Consider the following 12,602-nt stretch of genomic DNA (forward strand, 5'->3'; position numbering starts at 1 on the left):
ACTGAGACAGGTGCTTTGGTGATTTGTTTATGATGAACATGAACAATAATGTGCAACAAAAGTGTTTCATGATTCAAAGGCTTTTATTAATAATTCAAAGCAGGACATTGCAGTGATACACACACTTAACACATATGTAAGTGATCATTAAGAAGAAGAGTTGAGTTAAACTGAGGAGTGTGTGAGCTCACATGTTAATAACACAAATGAAATGATGAAAGTGGGACATTTGAGCAGTAAAGGCCACATGTAACACACAGTGAAGCAGTAGAAGGTGAGCTGAGTAAAGTGTGTGTGAGCTCACAGCTCTGAGCACTGCTCTGTGTTCACTCTGCCCACCACAGTAGGTTGGTTGTCTTTGGAGGCCTCACAGGTCACCACCTTGTTCCTCCACTGCTCCGGGTGGAGGCTCAGCGTGCTGCTCCAGCTGTAGAGGCCGTCCGCGTGCAGAACGGCGGTGCTGCGGCTCTCCCCCGAGCTCCAGCTGCTCCCATCAACCTTCCAGCTCAGTGTCCAGTCCGAGGGGAAGCCCTTGTCGGCCACACACATGAGTGTGACCTTCTCCTGCTGCAGCTCCACACTGGAGGGGGGCAACACCGTCACACTGGGCTGAGTGACACCTACACACACACACACACACACACACACACACACACACACACACACACACACACACACACAGAGTTGAGACAGGAATGGACAGCTGTCAGCCACTCAGGCTTTGTTTCAGCTCACTGTGTGTTTCACTTCCCTTTATATCTTACAGAGCAGAATTGAGTTCAGTGGAGCATCACAAACGTTTCATACTCAATTCAAACACTTTTACATCTTAGATCTATAATCATTTATATTACAGTTATCCCTGGACAGGAAAATTGAATTAGACCAAGTATTCAGTCATTAACAATATGAAGCTCATTTTATAACATGAATAAGCCACATTTAAAATACAGAATATTTACCACTTAAGCAAATTCAGTTTTGGTTTCTACATTTAAATCTGTATTTGGACTCACAGTCTCTAAGATATTAACTGGTATTAAAATCATTCAACAAAAACATCACCTGTAATTTGCATAATGATATCTACTTCGCTTTTGGATTTAAATTATAATTAACTACCAGCAGTAGAATCAAATACATTTAAGGTTTAAATTATAATAAACAACCAGCAATATAATCAAAGACATTTTTCAAACTTCTAAAATAAGGGAAATTTGAGGAACAGAAGTACGTGACACAAAAATCACATCTGATCTGAATTTGGAGGAAAAATAAATCCAAAATATATTCTTTACACATTACAACATGAATCTGAACACACTCCATTTCAGTCATTAATCTGAACACACTCCATTTCAGTCATTAATCTGAACACACTCCATTTCAGTCATTAATCTGAACACACTCCATTTCAGTAATTAGTAAACAGGTTACTTACGGCCCACAGACAGTTTGGTTCCTCCACCAAAAGTCCACCACAGTGATACAAACAGGTTTAGCAGCCGTACAAAAACCCTGCTGCTCTAAACTCACTGCTCTCTCCATCCATTTAAACCTCTTATTACAAAACAGCTACAAAACACCAACTTCTGCTCACATCAGCTGATTAATACACTAACTCTCTGACTGTTTTACTACATTTTACTGTTTTTTTTCTTTTAAAACACCAATAGTGTCAATCTAAACTGAGGATGAAATTAGTGTGTAAGAAACACAAATAATTTTCACAAACTAAAGCTGAAAAGTCACAAAATGTCGATCTGCAATTATTCAGGATTTACCCAGAATGCCTCATGGAGTAAAAATGCTGATGTTCTCATGAGAAATTTACAATATATGACTGAATGTGTGGAGCTAAAGTGAGAATAATTCCTCCACTGCTTCTGTAGACTGATAGAAAGTTATGATATGATATTTAAGTCCTACAATAAACTAAAGATTAATTTACAGTCAAAATATGAGTGTGTATTTACTCACTGCCAACATTGATGCTGCTTCTTCCACCATAAATCCACTACAGTGAGAAACTCATTAACATTCAGTACAAACACCATCCAGTGAAAGTTGAAGCTTCTCTCTCTAATTCACTTATTTATGCATCTTAGACCTCAAAGTGTTTTACAGAAAATCTCCATCTGACCCCACAAGTAAAATTCACACAATAACTCTGTAGTAGTGTGAGAATGACAGTAAGATTGGGGGAATGTGGTAAAGGTGTTTCCATACTTAGAGGACACTTTGCATTGGCAGCACATGCTTCAGTGCTCTGGGAGTGTTTATAGCGCTGTGACTTTAACACTTCATGACTGAGAGCTGCTGCTACAGCAACTTCACCCACAGCTACCATGACTTTGATCCCCGTCTTCATCTGGACACTGATCCTCTGGACTCAAGGTCAGACACAGCTTTACCTTTTATATTTTAAACAAACTCTTCAAGACAATACATTTTTCAGGTTTGTCTCATGATTATTCTTTCAACAGTTTCTGTATCATACGTTTTTTTCAGAATGCAGAGGTCAAGTCACAGTAACTCAGACTCCTGCAGTGAAATCTGCTCTTCCAGGAGAAACAGTCACCATCAACTGTAGAACCAGTCAGGCAGTGTATTATTCCAGCTCATACGGCCACTACTTATACTGGTATCAGCAGAAACCTGGAGAAGCTCCTAAACTCCTGATTAAATTTGTGAATCAGCTACAGTCAGGTTTTCCAGCTCGTTTCAGTGGCAGTGGATCTGGATCTGATTTCACTCTGACCATCAGTGGAGTCCAGACTGAAGATACAGGAGATTATTACTGTCAGAGTTACCATTACATCAGTAGCACCAACCTGTTCACACAGTGTTATAGAGTCGTACAAAAACCTCCCTCAGTCAGATTGTAGAGAGACTGCACTGCTGCAGCTGGGAGAGACTGCAGGTGCTGAGTTGGAGGATGTGATACGATACAATGACCCTCTGTGGAGGAGAGGAACCACACCACACTAACTCACAACTCACATTAGAAATCTCTCAATAATCATCACACCACACTGCACACAGTCCATCACATCCACTACTGTAAGATCAGTGATTATGTGTTTCTCGATTCTTATTTGTCATAACTCAAATCATTTGATAGACAATTTTCTCTCTTTTTTCAGCCTCTATCACTAAACCTGCCTCAGTACAGTTTCTCTTTCTGACCTGATGTCAGTTACTGTTATTATTATTCCCAGTGCCTTAGTTTATATCTCCATTTTCTTTCTCTTCTCTCTTTCCTGACCTCCTCCAACATGACCTTCTCCAACTGCTTCCCGATAAACAATAGTTTGAATGTTCTGGACCTGGTCTTCAGCCATTCTTCCTGAGCTCTCGTTATCATTGTTACCCCACTCTCCTTTTCAGATCACTACTTTGTATCCTGCATGTTTGTTCTCCCTGCCCTACCTCCCAGTTTCTATTTATACCTCTCCCTCTCTTCCTGAATCCTCCACACTTTCTCCTTTTCCTTCATGGCTTGCAGCATTTTGTTTCTGCACAGATCTCAACATGCCTGGCAGACTTCTTGTCATAGATGGCAGTTCATCACCTGAAACTAAATCTCAGCAAGACTGAGCTGTGCAGAAAACCTTGAGGTATTTTTGGACAACCAACAACCCTTCGTTTCTCATATTCCTCACCTAATCTGGTCATGCAGGTTTCTCATTTCGATCAGGAGAATCTGGGCAATTCTGCCCAATGAGGTCATTCAAGAGCTTGTTCAGTACTTTATTATCATGATATTAGTCTACTGTATTCTACACAAGTTTAATCCACTTGTATTTGGACTCAGAACTGAAGAACAGCTCAGACCGTGGCAGAGAGCTCACTTCTCTTAATATCTCAGTTAGTCCATGTAGGAAAAGCTAATGGCTACCGAGCTGACAGGTATACAGCCTCCTGACTCATTCAACAATGGATGTTTTGGATGGAAACTGCAAATTACCTCCATGACTGTGAACTTTTGTCAAACTCAATTTATTGGACTAACAACCACTATCTATACAGGATATAATGTTCAGCACAATGGAAAAGACGTTGTTGTTGTTGTTTTCTCTCTTCATGCTGTTCTCCCTCACTCTCTCCTCCACATGACCAGCTTCTTCCAATCCTGATCATGACCTTGACCTGGAAGAAAATATGTATAAAATCACAATAAATAAATGTGTAAACAGGTATTGCCCTGTCCTAAACAAGCGCAAATAAATTATAAATATATGAACATTTCCCATTATCGCACAAACTCAGAATTTCAGAGTGAACAAAAGCGAATATATTATGTTTCCTTTCCCACTGGATTACACTGATATTCTGAGTTTTATTCCTGAAAAGTAGCTGGATATCATTCAGTTTCAGATGAGTGAAGTTGGAAGAAAATCTATGAACACTAACCTGTTCCTTATCTAACCATAACCACTAATTTTTGGGACATTGTTCAGACCACACAAGAAAAGAAGCCTTTATTTGTCACATATATATTACAGCACAGTGATAATTCTTTACTTCATGTGTCCCAGCTTGTTAGGAAACTGGGGTCAGCCATGATACAGCGCCCCTAAAGCAGAGAGGGTTAAGGGCCTTAATCAAGGGTCACTTGGCAGTGCTGAGGCTCGATCCCCTGACCTTCTGCTCTGTTACTCAGAGCCTTAACCACTGAACCGCTACTGCAACACAACAGAGAAACAAAACAGTTTCAAATCATATTTGCGACCTAGATACAAGAACAGTGATCCCTGAAAATACAGTATAGTTTAAAAAATATATATCCTGAATTTATTTAAAATTATTCACCTTTTCGTTTTACACACTTGTGCACATTTATACATGGAAACATTGTAACGTTGATTAACGATGGCCACATTCAGTTCAGTAAGACGTAGCGCAATACATAGATTTCCCATCCAGTTAATTAGGTTTTGTTTGTTTGTTTGTTTTATCCCTGAATTCTAATTTGCTGTTTTATTGCTTTTGTCCAAGGAGATATACATTAAAGTGTCTAAAGCACATCTTATGTTCCAGGAAGTTTGCATGATCAGGACCTTCAGGACCTTCAATCAGACACAGTCTCAGCATTTAAGTCTAGGCTGAAAACATATCTGTTTAGTCAAGCCTTTTGTTAATGGTGTTTATGAGGTAAAGGAGTAGATCTGGAGGGTCCTCAGACATAGAGTGTTTTGGTAAACTGGGATGTATGGATGCTGTCAGTCCCCACTCGCTTGCTCACTCGAGTTTGTTGACAGTGCAGTGGCTGGCTGCTTTATGTCCCGGGGCTCCCTCATGCCTTTGTTACCTTCTGGCTCTCTCCTTTTAGTTATGCTGTCATAGTTAGTTGCCGGAGTCCCTGCTTGTACTCGGTGCAATATGTATACTGTTTCTACTTATTCAGGTGACATTGGGCATACCTAACCACCTGTGTTTTCTTTCTCTCCCCCCCCACCCCAAATCTGTCCCTCTGAGTTACATGGAGTCAACAGGAAATCTTTTGGTGGAGACGGTGGGGACCTCGACTGGCTATCGTAGCCTGCAGGGAATCGGCCGTCAGACATTCTGTCGCATGTCCCCGACCCGGTGAAATGTAACTGAATTGTCTTGGCCAGGCCTAACGGTCCCGTCTGCATCTCATCATTGCTGAGGAGTGTGCTCCCATCACCCAATCAAGCATCCAGCCAGAGCAGGTCATGATATATTTTTTACCATATTAACATGCCATTGTGCATCATGCCTGATGTAAAGACTCTCGTCTCTGCAAGCCTACCACACAGATTTAATACTTGTCATTTTTAGGGCATACCTAACAACGTGTTTTCTTTCTCTCTCTCTCTCCCCCCCCCCCCATCTGTCCCTCTGAGTTACATGTTGATCCTGGGATTGAGATGCTGGCCTCTTCTGCCCCTCGGACCTGCTTGATCCATCCTGGTGCCCTGTGTCTGGTCGGAGTTTTATCGCCCCACTCCTGTGAAGGACGGCCCCATGAGGACAGTTGAGGGTTATACCTGTTAAAACTGTTAATATTATAGTCAGGCTGTCTGTTGTTGCCCAAATGAGGATGGGTTCCCTTTTGAGTCTGGTTCCTCTCGAGGTTTCTTCCTCATGTCGTCTGAGGGAGTTTTTCCTTGCCACCGTCGCCACAGGCTTGCTCATTGGGGATAGATTAGGGATAAAATTAGCTCATGTTTTAAGTCGTTCAAATTCTGTAAAGCTGCTTTGCGACAATGTTTATTGTTAAAAGCGCTGTACAAATAAACTTGATTTGATTTGATTTGACCTTCACGATAGGAGCCTGATCTTACACACACACACTCAATATCTCTCTCTCTCTCTCTCTCTGTGTGCAGTTGGATGAGATTTTTGGTCTTGAATCAGGCTCTATTACTGCCTCGATATGTGATTCCCCCCGTCAATCTGTCAACATTTTGTACCTTTCAGTGTCTTCACTCCTGTCATGGTTTCTGACTATTTTTATGTTTTCTCAGAGATCAGATTATTCTTCAGCAGAGGTGGACAGTAACAAAGTACATTTCCTTGAGTACTGTACTTAAAGTATCTGTACTTTACTTGAGTATTAATTTTTTTTGGCAACTTATGACTTTAACTTCACTACATTTGAAAAACAAATGTCGTACTTTTCACTCCACTACATTTCTATCAAGGCCCTCGTTACTTGTTATGATGAAGCAACTTTGAAAGTGGATGTTTTTTCTTTTCTTTTCTAAAATGTGATTGTTTTTTTTTTTTTTTCCAGAGGTGACACTGAGACAGCCTATCAGTAATCACGAGGGTCACGCCACGTCCATAGACTGTATAAAATCAAGTTCAGTGATTTCTCAGCAACATTATTTAACATGATCAGTTGATGGCAGAATGGAAGGAGGCAGTTCTTCTGGGGAATGCACACAGCCATGGCTATACCTAGAACCCATGTTTCAGTTTTCTGAAAGGATTAAAGATTCATTTCATTTTAAAAGTTTGCTTTGATTGCCTAAAATGTACCACATCACAGCCGACAAAAACTCGCCGTCTGACCTGCGGAAGCATATGTGGCAGATCACAGAATCCAGGGACACATGTCTGCCCGGGGGCATTTTGAGTTATTGACAGATTCAGAAAGTACAGTTTCTAAGCTTTCCAATGATGCCTTCCATGTGGAGATCTGACAATATTTGAAGAATGTGTGGCCTTTTGAAAGTGTATACTTCTTAAAACAGAAAAGGGAGAAAATCACCCTCAAAGTTTTCCATCTCAGCTACTCTGGGTGCAGGGCGGGCACATAATGGTGCTCATTTGCATGACATTAAGGAACGCTCTACCCCCTACTAGCTAGCATGATACTACTTTCATGTAAACAAAGATTACCACGTCAATTTTCCTTCCATGCAAAGTATGCCCAACACAATTATGAAGTACAAAAATAAGTCCTAAAGTATACTTTAACGTTTTGTGGTTGAAAAATTACTCACACCGTAAGAAAGAAAGATAGCATGATGATGACCATGGGCGCCGCCGGGGGGGAAAGGTTAGAACAATTCTAGGGGCCAGCACTGCCATGGGGCCCTTTAAGGGGCTGATAATATGCTTTTAATGATTTTAATAAGACTTTTGAAATAACAACAATGCAATATTCCATCTGGTAAAATGAGCTAATTGAACAAGGTTGTCTATTTCTTGAGTTCTTCAACATTATTGTCATTTAACCCTCCCCCTTTTGCGAAATGGTACGGTCCAGTTCTGGTAGAAGCGCGATGCGTTAAATCTGTGTGCTGATCAGTGCAACGCTACTTGCTGCTGTGTCGCGGTGCAGCAGCCTGACAGCCAGCAGTGGAGTGCGTACAGTCTATGATCGCTAAATATGAAGAGTGGCTGTCAAAAACGTAAAGAAAGGCAGCTGAAAGCTGAGAGGGACCGGACAGGCAGGCAACTGGTTACTCAGTTTTCCCCAAAGAAAGGTAGCTATCGCTCACATGTGTGTTCAAAATATTAGCGAATGGTAAATGAACAGTATGACCGTGGTTGGATTAGCCTATCAAGAGAACACTTTTACAGTTTGTACAGTGACATTTTTTCCATTTTAATAACTGAACTGACTTGTGTGATAAACAATATGAAATATTACGTTATGCTGGTGCTCATAACTAGTGCTAATAACCAGTTTCATAACTAATGGGGTGCCCTAAATAAGCACAGATTCAGCCTCAGGGGGACCTCCGCCCTACCAAACCACTGAACCCCCCTTTGGAGAAGGAGGTAAGCAGCAATACAACCCATAAATGCTTTAGGATTGAAGTTTTTAATGAGCAAGCGCCATATACAGTTTGCTAGATTAAAGTGTTGCTAATAACAGACACACTCCTGGTCCATGGAGGGGCAACCAATAGTCTAACTCTGCTTACGCTCAAATTTCTGTCTAGACACACTTTGCTTTGAACATATTCCCTTTTTGCAGAACAGTACACATAGCTTTCTACCTAACACATAAGAATCTATGGGATTTCCATAGGTATTTTGATACTGGGTAGAAAACTTTTTCTATGATTTATTAGCAGTCACATCACACATTTCACTACCAATTGTCCTAGCACAAGAAGGCATGTGGCAAAATCTTGAATTTTCATTTGTGATTGTAAATGCACCAGAATTAGTCACTGACCAGTTTTCATCTAGTCCCTGGTAGGTTAATACATAAAATGTAATAACAAAGTCACAAACTCAAGGTCCACGGGTTATCAAAAGTCAAATAATGACAATAGTGCAATTGTGACGAGGGTGGGCAAAGTTGGGGGGCCCAAAATTCTAATCTTTCATGGGGCCCAAAATTTCTGGCGGCACCCCTGATGATGACACGACTAACACAACACTAGTTTCATGTAAAGCCTCGGTCACAACCGGCCGTATGTGCTCCTACAGCCGGTCTACATGCAAAAAACGCAAGAAACACACGGAGAGCGCGCATGAAACGCACGAGAGCGTGTGTGTGAAAAGCACGAGAGCGCGCGTGTGATGTGCTGATTTTCGAGCCGCAGACCGGCCGCAGAGGTTCTTTGTCATGTCAAACAAACTCTACGGGTGCTTACGTTTTTTTCAGGTTGCAAGACAAACTTACGGCCAACGCGCGTCTTTCTCCATGAACAAAAAAAAAAAAAAAAACGCAGCGATTTGGGAAACGCCAAAAATCACACGGCCAAAAAATCGTACGTCCAGTTGTGACCTAGGCTTAACCAAACCACAACACTCTCCGTTACATGCAAAAATAACCACACAGCCTTAGATTAATAAACTTACCCCATCAGAAAGAGAAACAGCGCCTTGCACACACCAATGCCTCCGATGGAATGTAGTCCTAGAACGGTCCGTGTATCATCCAATCATTCAAGTATTCCATTCAATCTGGAAAACGAGGTTGCATTTTTTTTTTGCTAGAAATGGTTATCTCCGATGTAAATACCGTGCGTCTGTTTGCTTCGCGGTGTGTCAGGTCCTCTGTGCTCTGTTTAGTAACTCATTCCATAGTGAAGTCACACGCCTGTATGCAGTTAAGTAGCCTGGGCCCGCCCATCCTAAGCGTGACGCAACACGAGGGCCTGTTGCGAGCTCGGAGAGCTTTGAAGTCGCGTTAGCCAGGCTAGCAGTTAAGTAGCCATGCGCTCAGCTCGGATCATACAGCTGATTCGCGAAAAAAAAAAAAGACTTAAATCATCATGTGAATGGCCCATATGGTAATTTACCCACACCCCCCAGCAGGCTACAGTCCAGACAAAAACGAGACAATTTGCAACAAAAAATGTATGCTTTTCCAACAAAACAATCTACTATCTGAAATACTGATTGCATTCTTCAAGATCTCAACTTGCACATGATGGAAAAAAACAAAAATCACAAATTTCGAAAAAAAATGCTTCTTTTGTGATTATCTCGGATTCGTTTCGGCCGACATGTGTCCCTGGATCCGGTGAGGGGTCACATATTGAGGTATGTAAACGTTTTATTCCAAGAGAAAGCTTGCAATGAAATCTTATGTGCTTTTAGAGCTAGCGATAATGTTGCAATAGCTGTGCAGTCTGGTTATTCAAATTAATTTCTATGGATTTGCCCACCAAGTTGCCACAGCCTTGTCCATGGCTAATGCTAATACATAGCTAGTTAACTTGGACACTGTCAGTTAGCATGTAAACACACAGTTATGCCAACATGAATAACATTAACTTATCTGAAGGGCTTCCAGAAATATGTTTTAGCATAATCTTGTCAAATAAACAAAATATAGAAATCTTTCTTTGCTAGTAACGTGAGCTACCCAATATAATTTCAGGTTTGAAAAGATTTTGCTAGCATCTCAGGTGGAGATTCACTGACTAGCTAGCTTTACATTAAACCACCATGATTACACAGACAGATTCAGATGTGCATGAATACATACGCTTGCGCTCGCATGCGCAGACACACACACATGCACACCCGAGAGCTGTGAGATGGACAGCATTGTACTAGTCAGTCACAACAAATTGTTGGATTTATTTTTTATTTTGATCTCAGATGATGGTCTTGCAATTTTTTTTTTGTCTTGCTTAAAGTAGTGTTCCTGTTGGGCAGTTATTAAGGTCGAGGTTTGGACTTGAGTTTTAATCAGGTTGGATTGTCATTTTTATTTTCTGAGCAAGCTTCATTTACAGCTATTCCACTGTCTTCCTGATTAATATCCACATACATGTGTGCACACAGGACGGCACGGTGGTGTAGTGGTTAGCGCTGTTGCCTCGCAGCAAGAAGGTCCGGGTTCGAGCCCCGTGGCTGGCGAGGGCCTTTCTGTGTGGAGTTTGCATGTTCTCCCTGTGTCTGCGTGGGTTTCCTCTGGGTGTTCTGGTTTCCCCCAAAGACATACAGATTAGGTTAACTGGTGACTCTAAATTGACCGTAGGTGTGAATGGTTGTCTGTGTCGATGTGTCAGCCCTGTGATGACCTGGTGACTTGTCCAGGGTGTACCCCGCCTTTCGCCCGTAGTCAGCTGGGATAGGCTCCAGCTTGCCTGCGACCCTGTAGAAGGATAAAGTGGCTAGAGACAATGGGATGTGTGCACACACTGCCAGAGCTGGGTAGAACACGACCCTGCTGCTTTGTGGGAGTGGAGAGGAGTGTTACATTTTTTTTTAGAATGAAAATGACAATGGTTATTTTTCAGTACAGTTGTGTGTCATTCTGTAAGATTCTACCAGGTTTTTATTCTACAGGTTCTGCAAGCTAGTCAGAAAATCCAGTCGGTTGTTTCAGAGGCAGCAGGTTTTATAAGCGTTGTGGCAATAATACAGCAATGCACTGACAGAAAATCTACTTTTCATATTTAAGTATTTTTAAAAGCAAATAGTTCAGTTCTTTAACTTAAGTAAAAATTTGACTGTACAACTTTCACTTGTATCAGAGTAACATTTGACCACTGGGATCTGTACTTTGACTTAAGTAATAAACTTGGGTACTTTGTCTACCTCTGTCATTCGGTGTATTTTAAATGTACGTGTTAGATTTTTCATGAGTTAGGCATATTCCAACCAGTCAGAGAAATAAGCAGTAACAGTTCATTTGCATGAACAGCTCTGAGTCCCAGAATAGATCAACACTTTCAGCAGATGTTCATGGTTCTTCAGTTGAACTCACTCAAGCACAACACACAGCGCTGCACTCGACCTGCTGTTAAAGGTGCTGATCCAAATCACTGTCAAAGACACTTCACGACTGAAAAAAGAGACATGATTTCCACATTTAAGCTTCATTTCAGTACAGCTACACCACTGACTCCACCTCAGTCTGCTAAGCATGTTTTAAAGTGTACACTTCTATTCTAGTGGACTTTACAGCGGCTCTTTCAGAACGAGGTGATCTGAGTGGTGTCGTGGTGGGAGACGGTACAGCCGAACACCTCGGACTCTTCCCAGCATTTTTTGCAGAGGGTCAGAGGGGTGCAGGGTTCTTTTGTTCTTCTGGGCTGGTCAGAACCCCTCATTCACCTTGGCATCATCCATGGTGCAGCTCAGCAGCGCCCCCAGTGGAGAATAGGCTGAGAGCAGGCAGAGCAGCAAGGCTGATACCTCAAAGAGCTGCAGAGAGGAGGGAGGGAGCAGAGACACGGAGGAGTTCACCACCGGACCAGCTGGAGAACATTTGTGTCACTCTGGTGTTTAAACTCAGTGATGTTTCAATAAAATTGTCTGACTCTGGAGCACAGTGTACTGTACACACTGCAGGAGACTGGAGGAGAAATAACACCTAGTGATGGATTAGTGATGAGATTCATCTCTATAATCAGAAAACAATATACATGATACATAAAGATAGTAAGGAAATAACTTTATAATGATGCTCACCTCTAAATCTCCTCTGTAGTCAGTCTGAATCCTGATGGAATTAAAGTGAAAAACTCAATGTCTGTCATTTCTCTACAACAATTATACATCTGTAATTTGCAGGAAATCTCTCATTTTGACTTTCTGACCAGTGAAAGTTTAAACTTCTCTCTCTCACTCACTTATTTATGCATCTTTGACATAAAAGTATTTTACAGAAAATCTCCATCTGACCCCACAAGTAAAATTCC

General features: G+C 41.5%; 1 protein-coding gene across 1 annotated transcript; it reads right to left on the minus strand.

Moving 5' to 3' along the window:
* Positions 1–300: 300 nt before the first annotated feature.
* On the minus strand, positions 301–12,302 carry LOC132870509 (immunoglobulin lambda-like polypeptide 1). Its single transcript, XM_060904179.1, has 5 exons — positions 12,222–12,302; positions 12,005–12,105; positions 4,619–4,688; positions 1,442–1,526; positions 301–620 (listed from the first exon to the last, which is right to left on the minus strand). The coding sequence occupies exons 1-5, from the start codon at positions 12,300–12,302 to the stop codon at positions 301–303; spliced, it is 657 nt and encodes a 218-aa protein (XP_060760162.1).
* Positions 12,303–12,602: the final 300 nt, after the last annotated feature.

Source organism: Neoarius graeffei, chromosome 2 (genome assembly GCF_027579695.1).
Source record: "Neoarius graeffei isolate fNeoGra1 chromosome 2, fNeoGra1.pri, whole genome shotgun sequence".
Lineage (NCBI taxonomy): Eukaryota > Metazoa > Chordata > Actinopteri > Siluriformes > Ariidae > Neoarius > Neoarius graeffei.